The sequence below is a fragment of the Panthera onca genome, chromosome B4, assembly GCF_046562875.1.
Source record: "Panthera onca isolate mPanOnc1 chromosome B4, mPanOnc1 haplotype 2, whole genome shotgun sequence".
Classification (NCBI taxonomy): Eukaryota; Metazoa; Chordata; class Mammalia; order Carnivora; family Felidae; genus Panthera; species Panthera onca.
Window position 1 is genome coordinate 6,932,010 of NC_138345.1, and position 13,830 is coordinate 6,945,839.

Sequence of the window (13,830 nt, forward strand, 5' to 3'; positions counted from 1 at the left end):
CCAACGACAGAGGGAAGGAGGAGTTGAGCTGGGGGCATCTATCAAACGTTGATTAAATTTGAGTTGTATGTGGGAGATCCAAATGGAGATTAGATGCAGTGAGTTACACTAGGCTGAAACTCGGGAAAGATTTGTGATAAACTTATATTGGGGAGTCACCCTTTTATATAACCATGAAAATCAATGGGGTGAATCATATAAAAAGAGGACAAATACTTAAAAAGTAGGCAAAGGCATTAGAGGAGAAAGCAAACATTTGATACAATTGTAACCACTGTCTCACTTGGGGAGGAGGGAGACACATGAGCTGGGAAGGAGGTAAGGAATATGTAGTTAGGGATTTGAATCAGAGGCATCAGCAAGGACTTAAGACTTTGGAAATACTCGTATTTTCTGGTTTTCTCCACTAAAGGGCCCCTGAAGCAATGACATCCCCTGTAGTAATGAAGGTCAGGTAGAACCCATATCTTGGTTTCTAAATACTGTTCATCACTAAGAAGAACCAGAGCCCCTTAGAGAGATGACTGATTCCAAGTCTAGGGCTGGGAAAAGCGTCAGGTGAGCCTGGAAACTCGTGCCACGAAGTAAGGAAACCCCCGATGAATGACAGGGGCGTGCTAAAAGGACACAGCAAGTGGCCTGAACCCGGCCTCTGCTGGCCAAACATGGGACAATTTAAGCAGCAGAGAATAATAATGGTTAAGAGATTCTAACTCAGTGAATACAAATCAGTCTCTCAGCACATCCTAATACTGTACTAGAAAAAATGAGGGAAACTTACAGAGAAATCACCGCTTTGTATAACAAAGCAGTGAAAGGTGGAGAAGTAGGCTATTCAAACAGTCTCAAAGTATCACCTTATAGATTACTTATTAATCTCAAAGTTTAAAAAAAAAAAAAAGATGTCTTACAATGGAGAGACTGGTAGATACTACCTTTACAAATGACCAGACTTTGTCACTCGTGATGGCACAAAATGACCCTTGCTGTTACCAGGGCAGAAAGTACAGATCACCTGCGGAGGAATATTGTTGCCAAAAAGGTTTACCTTGAATGTAATCGGGTGAGAAAACAACCAAACACTGCAAGACATTCTATAAAATAACCGTCCAAAAAAAAAGTCCTAGACTTTGCAAAAATGTTGTCAAAAAGACCAAAAAAATAATAATAAATAAATAAATGAAAGTCGTACAGACAAGTAGGGGACTGCTCTTATTGAAAAAGACTTTAGAGATGACAACAAAATGCAATGAGTGATTCTTAATTAGTTTCTGGACTAAAAAAAAGCTAGGAAAGGCATTTGGGGACCATGGGAAGGTCTCGATATGCAATCGATACTGACTAATACTAGGAGTTTCTTTGCGTGTGACAATGGGAACGTGATGTAATGCAAGGTGCGATGCCCCTCCCCCCCAGACCCCCCAGCAGGACTAAGGGATGTGTTCCCCCAGCTTCTGGAACACCATCCTCAACGACTTAACCCTCTTTGGAATTGCCTCAGCCAGAGACTGCCCTGCCCAAGGTCACAGCCCCCTCCCTCCTGGGCGGCCCACACCCAGTGCCCGCTCAGTGTGGGAGTACAAAGCCAGTCCGCCTTGCCTGAACTCAGACAATGTCTCTCTTCCCCCAACCCTACCTTCTTCCCCTCCCAGGTCCCGATCCCAAGAGCCCTCCTACAGAGCAATCTGCACCTCGGTGGCTGCTTCCTGGAAAGTCCCACTTGGGGCAGTTTGTACTGGAAGGGGTTGGGGGAGGGGATACCAAGACAGGAGTTAGGAGCTGGATCGGCCACCTGGCTGGCCACGAAGACCTCCGCACTGATAGCAGCTGGAGCACGAAAAGCCCCTGGCACAAAGTAGGTAGTTTGGGAACGTGCAGGTTGTAAAACTCTTACCAGCAGAGAACTGGGGGGGGCATAAAGTAGAAACAAGCTGGTATGATGTATCGGTGTTCAGATATTCAAGCAATGTGGACACAACAGGGCTGTGCTTATGCATATTGTGAACGAGTCGAGGGGTCGGGGAGGAAGGTTCACCTGGTGAGCCTTAGAGATGGTTCACAGAACACCGGTGGGTGAAACAGATGGGCAGCCCCGGTGGGTTAGTCCTCAATCTGTACCATCAAAGGAATTCACGGATAGATAATCAGGTGGCCGAGGACAGTCGCCCTGAAGAGCAGCCATGATTCCTTGGCCAACGTCTGGAACGGAGGCCGTTTTCAGCCTGAGACTGTGGAGTCTGCGGGAGGCAAAACCCTGCCAACACCAAATGGAGAGGATGAGGATTCCCCGACCCCTCCCGCAAAGGAACCGACAGCCATTTATGCAAGGAACTGTCTGCTGGAGAAAGGGAATGCTCAAACCTTTTGAGGACTGCTGAACGTGGGGACTGAGCCGAGGCCGAAACCAGGAGATGCAGAGTCACTGTGGGCCTCTGTCAGAGTGGGGGCAGACGAGGCCCAATAATAAATGAAGTATCGGGTCCCGGGGTTGATGGACCCCATCAACGGTCAATTCCCTGATTCTTCAATGTGTAGTTAGATTAGACGTCAAGGGAGGTGGGCACAACCTCCACATCGGTTCCTTGGCCTGTGGCGTCACAACTGTGGTAGCGGGAAGGCTGAAACAAGCTTTTGAGATTGGCCCTGCAGCTCCGGGGGAAGGGGATGGCAGAAATCAGTGGCATCCTTAAGGCCCCGAAAGAATGCAGGGCCAGTGACCTCCATTGTTAACTCCATGCATCATTTTGACAGTTTGGCCCCTACAAATAAAACTCTTTCAGTGACCCACCTGGGAAACTGTTCTTGTCCCTGCAACTCTGGCTGCTCCAGGTTGATAGTTCTAATTTGTAAAAGGGGGCATGCCCTCACCATGGGACACAGCAGGAGTCCCACCGAAATATTAGCTACAGTTGCCAGCCGGGCATTTGAGCGACGGAGGGGCCGGCACGCAGAGAGAGAAGTCGTGCAGGTAAGAGTGACTGACCCTGGTCATCAGGAGGCCACGCTGCAGGCACACGGTGGGCAGCAAGGAGGAATGTTTGGCACCCAAGTGGTCTGGTTGGGCGCCTCTCGGTACTCCCTCTTGCCCAGTGTCGATGGGCCACGGACAGGTTAAGCAGGCACTGTCTGAAAAGAGCGTGGAAACAAGGGGCTCAGACCTCTTGCAGATGACGGTCTGGGTCATGCCGCGAGGAAAGCCAAGTCCAGGAGTGGCGTCAGCTGAAGGCATGAGAATGGAGAACAGACGGTAGAGGAGGACATCGGTAAGTACCACGGGGCACTGCTGTGGCAGTAGGGGCTGTGACTTGCCTTCCGTCCTTCCTCTTTTACGTTTTTCCTAGGAAAAGAGGCCTTCTGGTACCCCGGGGGACTTCCTCACGCTTACACCAAGAAGTGGATCTCCCAGCACAAAGTGGCTACGGCCTGAATGTTTGTGCTGCCCCCAGGCTCACACACTGGATATCGTTACGCTCATTATGGTGTCAGAAGGTGGGGCGTTTAGGAGGTGATGAGGTCACGACGGTGAAGCCCTCCGGAATGGGATTAGTGCAATCATAAACGAGATCCACAGAGCTCCCCTGCCCCGGCCACCTTGGAAGGATCCCACAAGTCCGCCACCCAGAAGAGAACCGTGCCTGCACCCTGAGCTCAGACTTGCAGCCTCTAGAACTGTGAGAAATCAATTTCCGTTGTTTGTAAGTTACCCACCTTGTAGTATTTTGTTATGGTAGCCCGAACATACTAGGACAAGACAGGACTGAATCTTATGTGCTGCTCGGATCCCTGCAGGAATGAAGGACTTGATATTTCCCTGAATTGCCTCAGGAGAGAACACGTTTGCCCAAGATCACACACCCTTTTCGGGGCAGCCCTCATACAATAACTTATCAACATGGTAACGTGAAGACCCAGCCCCCTTGTGCCAACTCATGACAGATCTGAAACACCAACCCAGCGTTAGAATTCCCCTGGGATTGGCCCAGGTCTCCCTGAACGTGATTGCAATCCCCTCCCCTTGCACAGGGGGTGATCCCAGGAGCACTCCTTAATAAACCTGCCAGCTGACCTCCACTCAGAAATGACTTCCTGAAGCACTGAACCTGTGACATATGGGTATGTAGGGGAATGTCCTTGCCTTGCAGAGATAAAAGCTGAAGTGTTTCTGGATTGAGTGTGATGATGTTTGCAACTTATTTTCAAACTGTTCTGAAAAAAGAAAAGCATGTGTGTACCTGTATATAGTGAATGTAACAAAACATTAACAACTGATGACTCTAGGTGAAGTATATACCTGTGCTTAGACTTTTCTATAGTTTGAAATTTTCTGAAATAAAAGATTAAGGAGTTGAACACACACACACACACACACACACACACACACACACACAGGCAAATGAAGAGGGGTCTTAACACAGAGATGTAGAGGAGTATCCAGAATTTCAATACTTCTGGAGGGTCAGCAAGAGAGCAAGGTGTTGTGAAATCCAAGGTAGAAGAGAGTTTCAAAATTAAAGTAGTGTCCAACACTATCAAATGGCTACAAAATGGTCAAGTAAGGCCGTCAAGCCAAGTATGGGACTTCAAAGTGTCCCATAGAGTTAGTATCCAAAAGGTCCCTGATAATCTTGAAGACGCAAGTGTCGGTGAAAAGGTATTATAGGCACCCTGCCACCGAGCAGTTCTCTGCAGAACTGTCATTTGGCTGAAGCACCACATTTTTGGCTCGACTGTGTTTTCAAGACTTTTAAAAATCGAGTATCCATTATGTTCAAAGTTCTGGAATATTCCCCGTAGGGAGAATGTAGAACCACTCAGAAACACAATTTACTGGGAAAGGTGCATAAACTCAAATACTAAATCCACTGTGCCAGGTATAAGAATAAAGAAACTCACAGAGAAATACAGAGGAGATGAGGGGAAGGGAGAAAGGAACACTCCAGAAGCTTGAAGTGGGTGGGGAGCACAAAAGGGCATATTTAAGAGGCCATTGGATCAGCCATTACAATTGGCTACCCACAGGCTGAATCTGGCTTCACTGTGGGATTCGTTTGGCTTGCAAATTAAAACTTCAGACACGTATACCTAACATTTACAACTCGAGATATTTATCACAAAGTCCCGATTTGTGGCAATTTGAAGAGATAGGGCAAACACTTGGCTGGGGCTGAGAGAAGGGTCTGGGGTAGGCAACAATTCCCCCAATGTCTCCCCCAATCTCTGCTTCATCGATTTAAGGTACTTGTTCAGACTGTGTAGGCAACTGAGTTGTACTGGACCCAGGGGTGGGATGAGAATGAGGCGAGTGATGCAGGAATTCGGGGGGGGTGGGGGGGCAGTCGTTTGGCTTTTTAAAAAATACTATATTAAAATAATGACTGATCTTCAGTTTTCTGGTGCTCTCCTAAATTTTGCACCGACGCTAGAGTCTCGCTCGCCTGACTCTAATCTCCGAGCAGCAGGGACTTCATTTCGCCTGTACAGTGGTAAGCATCAGCATAGGCAAGATCAGATCGGATCAGATCTGCATTTGGGGGAGCACTTCAGTTCCCACGCTCCAAATCCCGCCCCTGCTGCACTCACAACCTCTCGGGTTCCCACTTCTCTCTAACAGTCGGATTTCAATTTCCTATCCTGAGTACCTCTTTCGCCCCTAAACCACTGACTGTCCCCTCTCCCTTCCCCTCCAAGCGAGCCCACCCGGGAAGGCCCCAAGCACCTGCCTCCTCGGGCGCCTCCTCCACCTGCGCTCAGCACGAGCCGTTTCCTGCATCCTCCCAGGCCCGACAGTCGCTCCCGACACCATCGCTCTGCTCCAACAGGGCGGAGCTTCCTCATTGGCGCGCTCAGCATTCGACTAGTGCTGCCTCGCCCCGGCGACCGTCCAGCGGGAGGCGGAGCGAGTCCAAAATGGCGGCTCTCAGGCTGGCGCGCTCCGTGCTGCTGGCGCTTTGAGGTGGTCGCCAGGGGTCGGGGGGACGATTTCCCCGCCGCGGGGGCCCTAGAGGATGAATCGAGGGCTCTGCTAAGGTTAGGCGGTGGGGGTGGAGAGAGTGGCAGCAAGGGCTGCGGTGGAGTCCACGGAGCGGGATGTGCGAGAGTTACTCCAGGTCGTTGTTGAGGGTCTCGGTGGCGCAGATCTGCCAGGCGCTGGGCTGGGACTCGGTGCAACTCAGCGCCTGCCACCTCCTCACGGACGTGCTGCAGCGCTATCTGCAGCAGTTGGGACGGGGCTGCCATCGGTACTCTGAGCTGTGTGAGTACCGGGCTGGGTGCGGGAGGGCTGCCTCTGGCCAGTCACGAGTGACACCTGCGGTCTTCCCTTCTCTATCTCAGCGTCTCCGAGATGTTCGTGCTTGTCCCCCTACCCCGAGATCGGGTGTTTTCTCGGCCTCTGACGCCCCTCGGGTTCCGCTGCCCCCTGGAAACTCCAGTCATCGCTGTGGTGCCTCTCCCTCTTCCACTAACTTCCCGCCTCCAGCCGGGACCCCTGTCCCCGCTCTCAGCTCCACGCCCTCCCTCACCTCCTCTCTGGTCGGAAACCAGCAGCGGTCTTTTCCTCACCGTCTCGTTTTTGCTGCGTGTAGAACCACCTCCAGAATGCCTCGCAGCCTCCTTTACTTTGGTCCTTCTCCTCCCTTGCCCGCAAACTACTACAACTAGTTGTCACAGGCGCTCCGTCTACCGGCCGTTTCTTACAAGGCTAGCCGTTCTTCAGCTCGTAACAACACATACTCGTTGACAGCTCTGCTCCGTTGGGGACACTGCCTCTCCTTTCGGTATCTGCCCGTTTCGTAGAGAGCATCTCTGCGCTCGCTTTCCCAAGGCCACCTTTGTCAGTTTCACTTCGATTAACTTTCACTCACTTCTCCGTTACTCATCGATTTCCTCCTTTATGTTTTTAGGTCAGTGGTTATCCAAGTGGGGTAGAGGGAACGCAGGCGATTGACAAGGGTCCCCAGATAGTCTGGGCTGCAGTGTTTATTTATTTATTTTTTTTTAAGTGAGTGTCTGGCAGGATTTATAGCTGATGGCGTTTAATAATTCGGAGTATTTAACAGAAACCCCATCTCACTGATGTGAAATGAAGTGTGTGTGTAGGGGGAAGTACCAGCCACTTCATTTTCAGGTCATTGCCCGAAGTGGTAACCTGGAGAACTGAGTCACGCGTTCCCTGGGATGTTGTGCTTTCTCAAGGTGGTTCCTTCTGAGACTGGAGGATTGAGACCCGCAGACACGCTTTGCTTCTTAGGCCCCAGATTCCATTCCAGCTTCCACGGTACGACCGCAACAAGCCGTCCCCAACACACATCTGCACGTGTCATTTTTTAAAAAAAATTTTTTTTTAACGTTTTATTTATTTTTGAGACAGGGAGAGACAGAGCATGAACGGGGGAGGGGCAGAGAGAGAGGGAGACGCAGAATCCGAAACAGGCTCCAGGCTCCGAGCCATCAGCACAGAGCCCGACGCGGGGCTCGAACTCACCGACCGCGAGATCATGACTTGAGCGGAAGTCGGCCGCTTAACCGACAGAGCCACCCAGGCGCTCCTACGCGTGTCATTCTTAAAAATATTTTAATTGGTGGGGCGCCTGGGTGGCTCAGTCGGTTGGGCGTCCAACTTCGGCTCAGGTCACGATCTCACGGTATGTGAGTTCGAGCCCCGCGTCGGGCTCTGTGCCGACTGCTCAGAGCCTGGAGCCTGTTTCAGATTCTGTGTCTCCCTCTCTCTCTGCCCCTCCCCTGCTCATGCTCTGTCTCTCTCTGTCTCAAAAATAAACATTACGGGGCGCCTGGGTGGCTCAGTCGGTTAAGCGTCCGACTTCGGCTCAGGTCATGATCTTGCGGTCTGGGAGTTTGAGCCCCGCGTCGGGCTCTGTGCTGACAGCTCCGAGCCTGGAGCCTGTTTCCGATTCTGTGTCTCCCTCTCTCTGACCCTCCCCCGTTCATGCTCTGTCTCTCCCAGTCTCAAAAATAAATAAACGTTAAAAAAATATATATATATTTTAATTGGTACTCCATTGGTTACAGGCTGAAAATCCAATAAAACTCTGCAGCAGCACGTGGTTTTCTCTGTGAGCCAGCTTTTTCTTATCTGCTGCTATCCTAATCTCAACCGTGCTGAGCCACCGGCCTCATCCAAAACCGTTTTAAGCTATCCGTTCCTATATAGACGCGTGCGGCTTCCTAGAGTGTCCTTCACCCCCTCCCCCTCTGGCCCCCCTCAAAACTACTTGTGTTTTGAGACTCACTCACGATTTAAGAAACTCATGTCATCTGCTCCCATAATTCTGTGCATACTCCGGTGTGTTAACATCTTGCTTTGTAATCATCCATGTCTCTCTCTGTCTCTCTCTCTCTCTCTCTCTCTCTCTCACCCTTTCCTTTCCTCTCCCCAGGCGACAAATTTATTGCATCTGTGTTCTCTAACCTAGTATGGTGCCATAATTTACTAGGCACCCACGAAATAAGTGAATGAACTGATAACCTACTACCATAATAGCTATTTAGTCACCTGACTTTTTGAGTTCCAAAGTAATGTGTTTTGGGAATGCCTGATTTCACTGATCCCTCTCATCTAAATTTGGAACCGCGAAGTAATAACGCTCTTTCGCCCATGTCTTGACAATACACCGCCAGCACAATACCCTCCTGGCTTTCGCTTCTTTTCCCTCCCTCCCTTCTCCATGGTCCGCGAGACTACTGTTGCGGTCACGCGGAGTCCAGCTTAAGTTTTGGCTACCAAGTTCCCTAAATAAGGGCAGATGTTCTGTATTTTTGGGTAATGAAAATATCCCCTGAATACATAGCTGCCTTTCCTGCCTTCTACACAGAACCAGAACATGCGCTGGCGTTGTAAGTAACCAGGTATTCCACGGTCACCAAGTAATCGTTGTCCTGTGTTAATGTCAACCCCTTTTCTAATTACCCGGTTTGTGTAGTCAGTTTCCTTGCTTCTGGTGAGAATGTGACTATCAGGTTCATTATCCTCCATCATGGTTTTGTGGCTTATTAGCAATGCTGATCCCTGGTATATTTATTAGTTACAGACTTTTTGTTAGGTTCTTTTTCCTATACTGAGTTTTAAACCCAGATTTTGTCCTCCAGTTACCACTATGGAGTCTTGTATTCTTTAAATCCTTTAACTCCTCTTTGTCTTTTTGACAACACTGACTGAGGACCACTAAGAACTGAGCGCTGTGTTACAGACCTGGATGTCCTAAGGCACAGCCCCTGCCCACAAGGTGGGGACAGGGGTGCAGACCGTGGACAAAACAAACTGGTGGCGTTCGCTCCTTTTTAAAAAATGACTCTCAAGTTACAGCAAGGATCGGAAGTTGCCATTAATTCAACGAATGATGCATTTTAAGATTTCCCTAAGGTAATGATTTCTGAAAGCACGCAGGGCAGATGTTTCTCCGTGCATCGTAGTATGGATTAAGTATGTGCGTGTGCACTGAAAGTAGGTGCTGAATATTTCAGAATGACCCTTCGGGACTAGCACTCGTCACTCACCAATTGCCTGGTATGGGCAGTGAATGCAAAGGGACTGAGGTGAAGGAGAGGTGGGCGTGGGCCGTGGGCTGGGGCAGGATTACTTCCGGGAAGGCTGAGATTTGGAGTGGAGCGGACCCCAGGCCTGAGAAGAGCATAACCTGGGACATCCAGGTCGGATGGAGTGTGATGGGGGGCCCAGGGAGGTGGCCAGCCTGACACGTGTCGCCGGTTCACTAGGAAGGTGTTACAGGAAAATGGACAGCGGAGTGAAATCCGCCTTGGGAGGGACGGTGAGGGAATGAAGACATTGGTGGGAAGCACCGCATGCTTCCGAGGACGGAAACAGTGTGGTAAGAGCGGTCTTTTAAGAAGATGGCGCTCTCCCTGAGTGCAAGGTGCAAGAGAGACTCCATGACGAGAACTGGAAGCTGAATGAGAGAGCGATGGTAGGAATAGAGATACAGAAAAAGTTCTGAAATCCGTGGCCCAAAATGGGGGGGGGGGGGACCGAAAGGCCCTGGGTTGAAATTGCGAAGCATATGGACAAATTCAAGACGTCCATTTTTCTCTGGACTGAGGAGAAGAAAGCTTTTCATAGGAATAGAAGGACTATTCTGTTAGCTCATCTTAACCATGTCGTCAAGAGGAAGAATGAATGTTGATTTTATTTATCCCTTCTGTTTTCTGCATCATGGGAGTAACTAACCCCTACCTGTAGCGGAATTCAGAGACTACAGAAGTGTTTGAGGTCAGAAGGGAAAGTCTCCCGCTTCCCCCTGTGCCCCGGCGCTCAGCCCCTTCCACTGTTAATGGTTGGACGCATATCCTTCCAGAACTTTTCTCGTAGGTGCGAGCAAGCATGTGTCTAAGTTTTTATGAACTTTGGGTTACTTTCATTTTACAGCATGATTTAAGTTCAGACATACTGAGTTTGAAGTGATCATAGATTTCCGTAAAAATAAATAAATAAATAAACCACTTTTGTAAAGTGAACCTCACCTGAACTTTATATCTTGTCTTCTAATGACATTTAAATTGTATATATAAATTATCTTTATGATATAAGTGTTTTCTGTGAATTCTCTTGCATTTAAAAACCTGACTCAGTGGCAAACAGTGGTTTCCCCTCCTCCACGGGGGATATATCCCAAGACCCCCTAAAACCACGAATGCCTAAAACCATGAATGGTACGGAACCCTATGCATATACTATGTTGGGGTTTTTTTTTTCCTGTACCTACATATCTGTGATGAAGTTTAATTTATGAATTAGACACATTAAAAGAATAACAACAATAACCAATAATAATTAGAACAGTTATAACAGTATATTGCACCAAACGTTATATGAGTGATCTTTTTCTGTCTCTCAAAGTATCTGAATGTACTGTGCTCACCCTTCTTGTGATGTGAGCTGATAAAATCCGTCCGTGACGCGCCGCAGTGAGGCGAACGACGTAGGTATTGTAGTAGGGGTGGGCCTATTCCTGACCTTCTGATGATAAGTCAGGAGGACCAGCATCTGCTTCCGGACCGCTCGGACTGCGGGTCGCTGAAACCGGAGACAGTGACGCCCGGGATGGGAGGGGAGGAACCAGGGTAGTTCATCCCACAAATACTTACTGTGCGCCAACTATATGCCGGCCACTGTGCTGGGTTCCAGAGAGGCATCAGTGAACAGTGGTGAAAGCGTAATGGGCATCTCCTTGGCCCGGGGTGCTAGTTGTTCGATGGAAAAATAGTAATAGTAACATTTACTGAGCATTTGCATTTTGTCAGCCACTGTTCCCCCGTCAAGTGCTTCCGATGATGTATTCTGTGCTAGCTGACTGTTAGAATGAATTATCTGGCGGTCAGATCAGATTTCAAGCTGACTTTAGGAATCACCTTTCCAATCTGTAAACAGTATGAGGTTTTCTTTAAAATCTATTAAATTCTTTCCAAAAACTCTTAAATATATGTACTGTGTTTGACTCTGAGATACATATTAACGTAATACTTTTTCTTGATATTTAAAAAACAATACTCGTGAAATTTTCTTGAAATAATTTGCATGGCTTTTGACTTTGTTCCAGATGGCCGGACAGACCCAATTTTGGATGATGTCAGCGAAGCTTTCCAGCTTATGGGGGTTAGTCTTCATGAACTAGAAGACTATATTCACAATATTGAACCTGTCACTTTCCCACATCAAATTCCTTCATTTCCTGTCAGTAAGAACAATGTACTTCAATTTCCTCAACCCGGAAGTAAAGATGCAGAGGAAAGAAAAGAATACATTCCTGATTACATGCCACCCATTGTGTCTTCACAAGAAGGTTTGTGATTTCTTGTTTGTTTCTTACTCCTACATTTGTTAACTATCTTGATGGGTTTTTAGTCTTCTTAGTTTTCCTGACTGAATTCCATAAAATGCTATGCCAGCATATAAATTCTAGAAATGTAATCAAAATATTTTAAGGTTATTTACAAATTGGTCTGACATTTAAGCCAACAGACACTTGCACTGGCGGTATGAGGGAGAGCCATGGCACGGGCAAGGTTATGTCTAATGAGGCGTTTATTTCCTCCGTAAATTTTAAGTAGGGAAGAACAGAATGTGATCACAGAGAGAAGCTTCTCGGTAGATGCAGTGTATGGGAACGGGGTATTAAATAAGTCAGAAAACCTCTGCAACGTAAAGGAAAATTGGGGCGGTTCTTTTCCTCGCCTCATTTTCGTAAATGTGAGTCGGATGATACTGGGAACAGTGAGTGAGTGAATATTCACTAGTGTCGCGCAGCGTTAGCTCCATTTTTATTTTATTTTATTTTATTTTATTTTATTTTATTTTATTTTATTTTATTTATTTATTTATTTATTCATTAGCTCCATTTTTAAACGATGAGTAGAGGTGTGTGTTGTTTGGCCGTATGAAATTTTTGATTAAAAAGTGTAACAGCTAATGAGGCAGACTAGTTGATCATCGCATAACCCCTTTTACCCTGCGTGGTTTTACATGTTGATCGTGTAGGCTCACTGAGGTTCTGAAGAGATACGTAAGTAGTTCGTGGTCTCGTGCAGGTCGATCGATGCGCAATACTTTTTCTTGTAAAAATGGAAAAGTTGCAGTTCGTTCCCTTTTTACCTTTACACTTGTACCGTTTTACCTGCCACCAGCAATGCCCTAAGGTTCCACTTTCTTACAGTTCACTTCTCATAATCTCCTGTTCCACGTCAATGGCATTCTGGAGTGTTCCCCGTTTGTTTCAGGGCTAGCTTTAAACTGTTTGACAATCTGTGTGTCAGCGTTGCCTCATTTGAAGAACTGGGCAAAAACTGGCCCTCCACCGTAGAGATTTATCGTGGGCCGGTACGTCGTCATCACATACTCTGGATCTTGGGTGCGGCGGCCCTACCAACGAGCACGGGCACCGTAATTAAATGTGTCGAGAATGAAGCACCGTAGCTGTGCTTGCTGCTAGCTGCGGCCGTGTGAAAATTTGGATAGGGAGGTGTCATACTTTTCTTTCTTTCTCCTTTTCTTTCTGTCTCTCTTTCTCTCTTTCTGTCTCTTTCTTTCAGAGTTTTTGTTTATTTCCAGAGGGAGAGAAAGAGCACGAGCAGGGGAGGGGCAGAGAGAGAAGGGAAGAGAGAGAGTCCCAGGCAGGCTCCTCGCTGTCCTCAGACAGCGGACAGCTCTGTCCACAGAGCCCCTCCCTGGGCTCGAACCCACAAACCGTGAGGTCGTGACCTGAGCCAAAATCAAGAATTGGACGCTTAACCGACTGAGCCAGCCAGGCGCCCTGGGAGGTGTCATAGTTTTCTGATAAGAGTTGCTTGGGAAGTTGACTTTGCTTGTCAGCTTAGCACGTCTCCACCACATGGTCTTGGGGATTTAATACCCACTGAAAGCAGGAATCCGTTTCACCGCAATCAGTATCACACAAAGCGTGCCTTCCATAAATGTTCTCGAACTGAGTTAAATCTTGAACTTGGCAATCTACACATGCATCTCAGTCATCCCAACTTCCCTCAGTAACTGTTTAAGATTCTGTCTCCTCCTCACCTTTGAATTTATTTGTATTTGAATCTTACTCTTTATAACCCCCGTGGAAAGTCTGTCCTTGTAAACCCCTCATTCCCTATGGCAGCGTCTTTGATCTTAGAAGCCTGTATTTGTTACAACTTCTCTAAGCATATATTTGTTTACTTTAAAAATACAACAAATGCATTTCAGTATCAACATTATCAAAAGAGGGTTTCTTGGGCAGAGGCCCGGTTAGTAGCTGGATTGCAGAGGGTTCCATTTTCACTCCCAGATGTGAATATCAAGGAGGCCTGGAATTTCCTTCT

General features: G+C 47.8%; 1 protein-coding gene across 1 annotated transcript in view; it reads left to right on the plus strand.

The window, feature by feature from the left end:
• The first annotated feature begins 5,901 nt into the window (after window positions 1–5,901).
• The window catches only part of TAF3 (TATA-box binding protein associated factor 3), a 182,222-nt gene continuing 174,293 nt past the window's right edge, over window positions 5,902–13,830 (plus strand). The window contains exons 1-2 of the mRNA XM_060659337.3: window positions 5,902–6,253; window positions 11,571–11,813. Coding sequence (XP_060515320.1) covers window positions 6,088–6,253; window positions 11,571–11,813 — 409 coding nt within the window. The 5' untranslated portion in view covers window positions 5,902–6,087. The remainder of the gene's footprint in view (window positions 6,254–11,570; window positions 11,814–13,830) is intronic.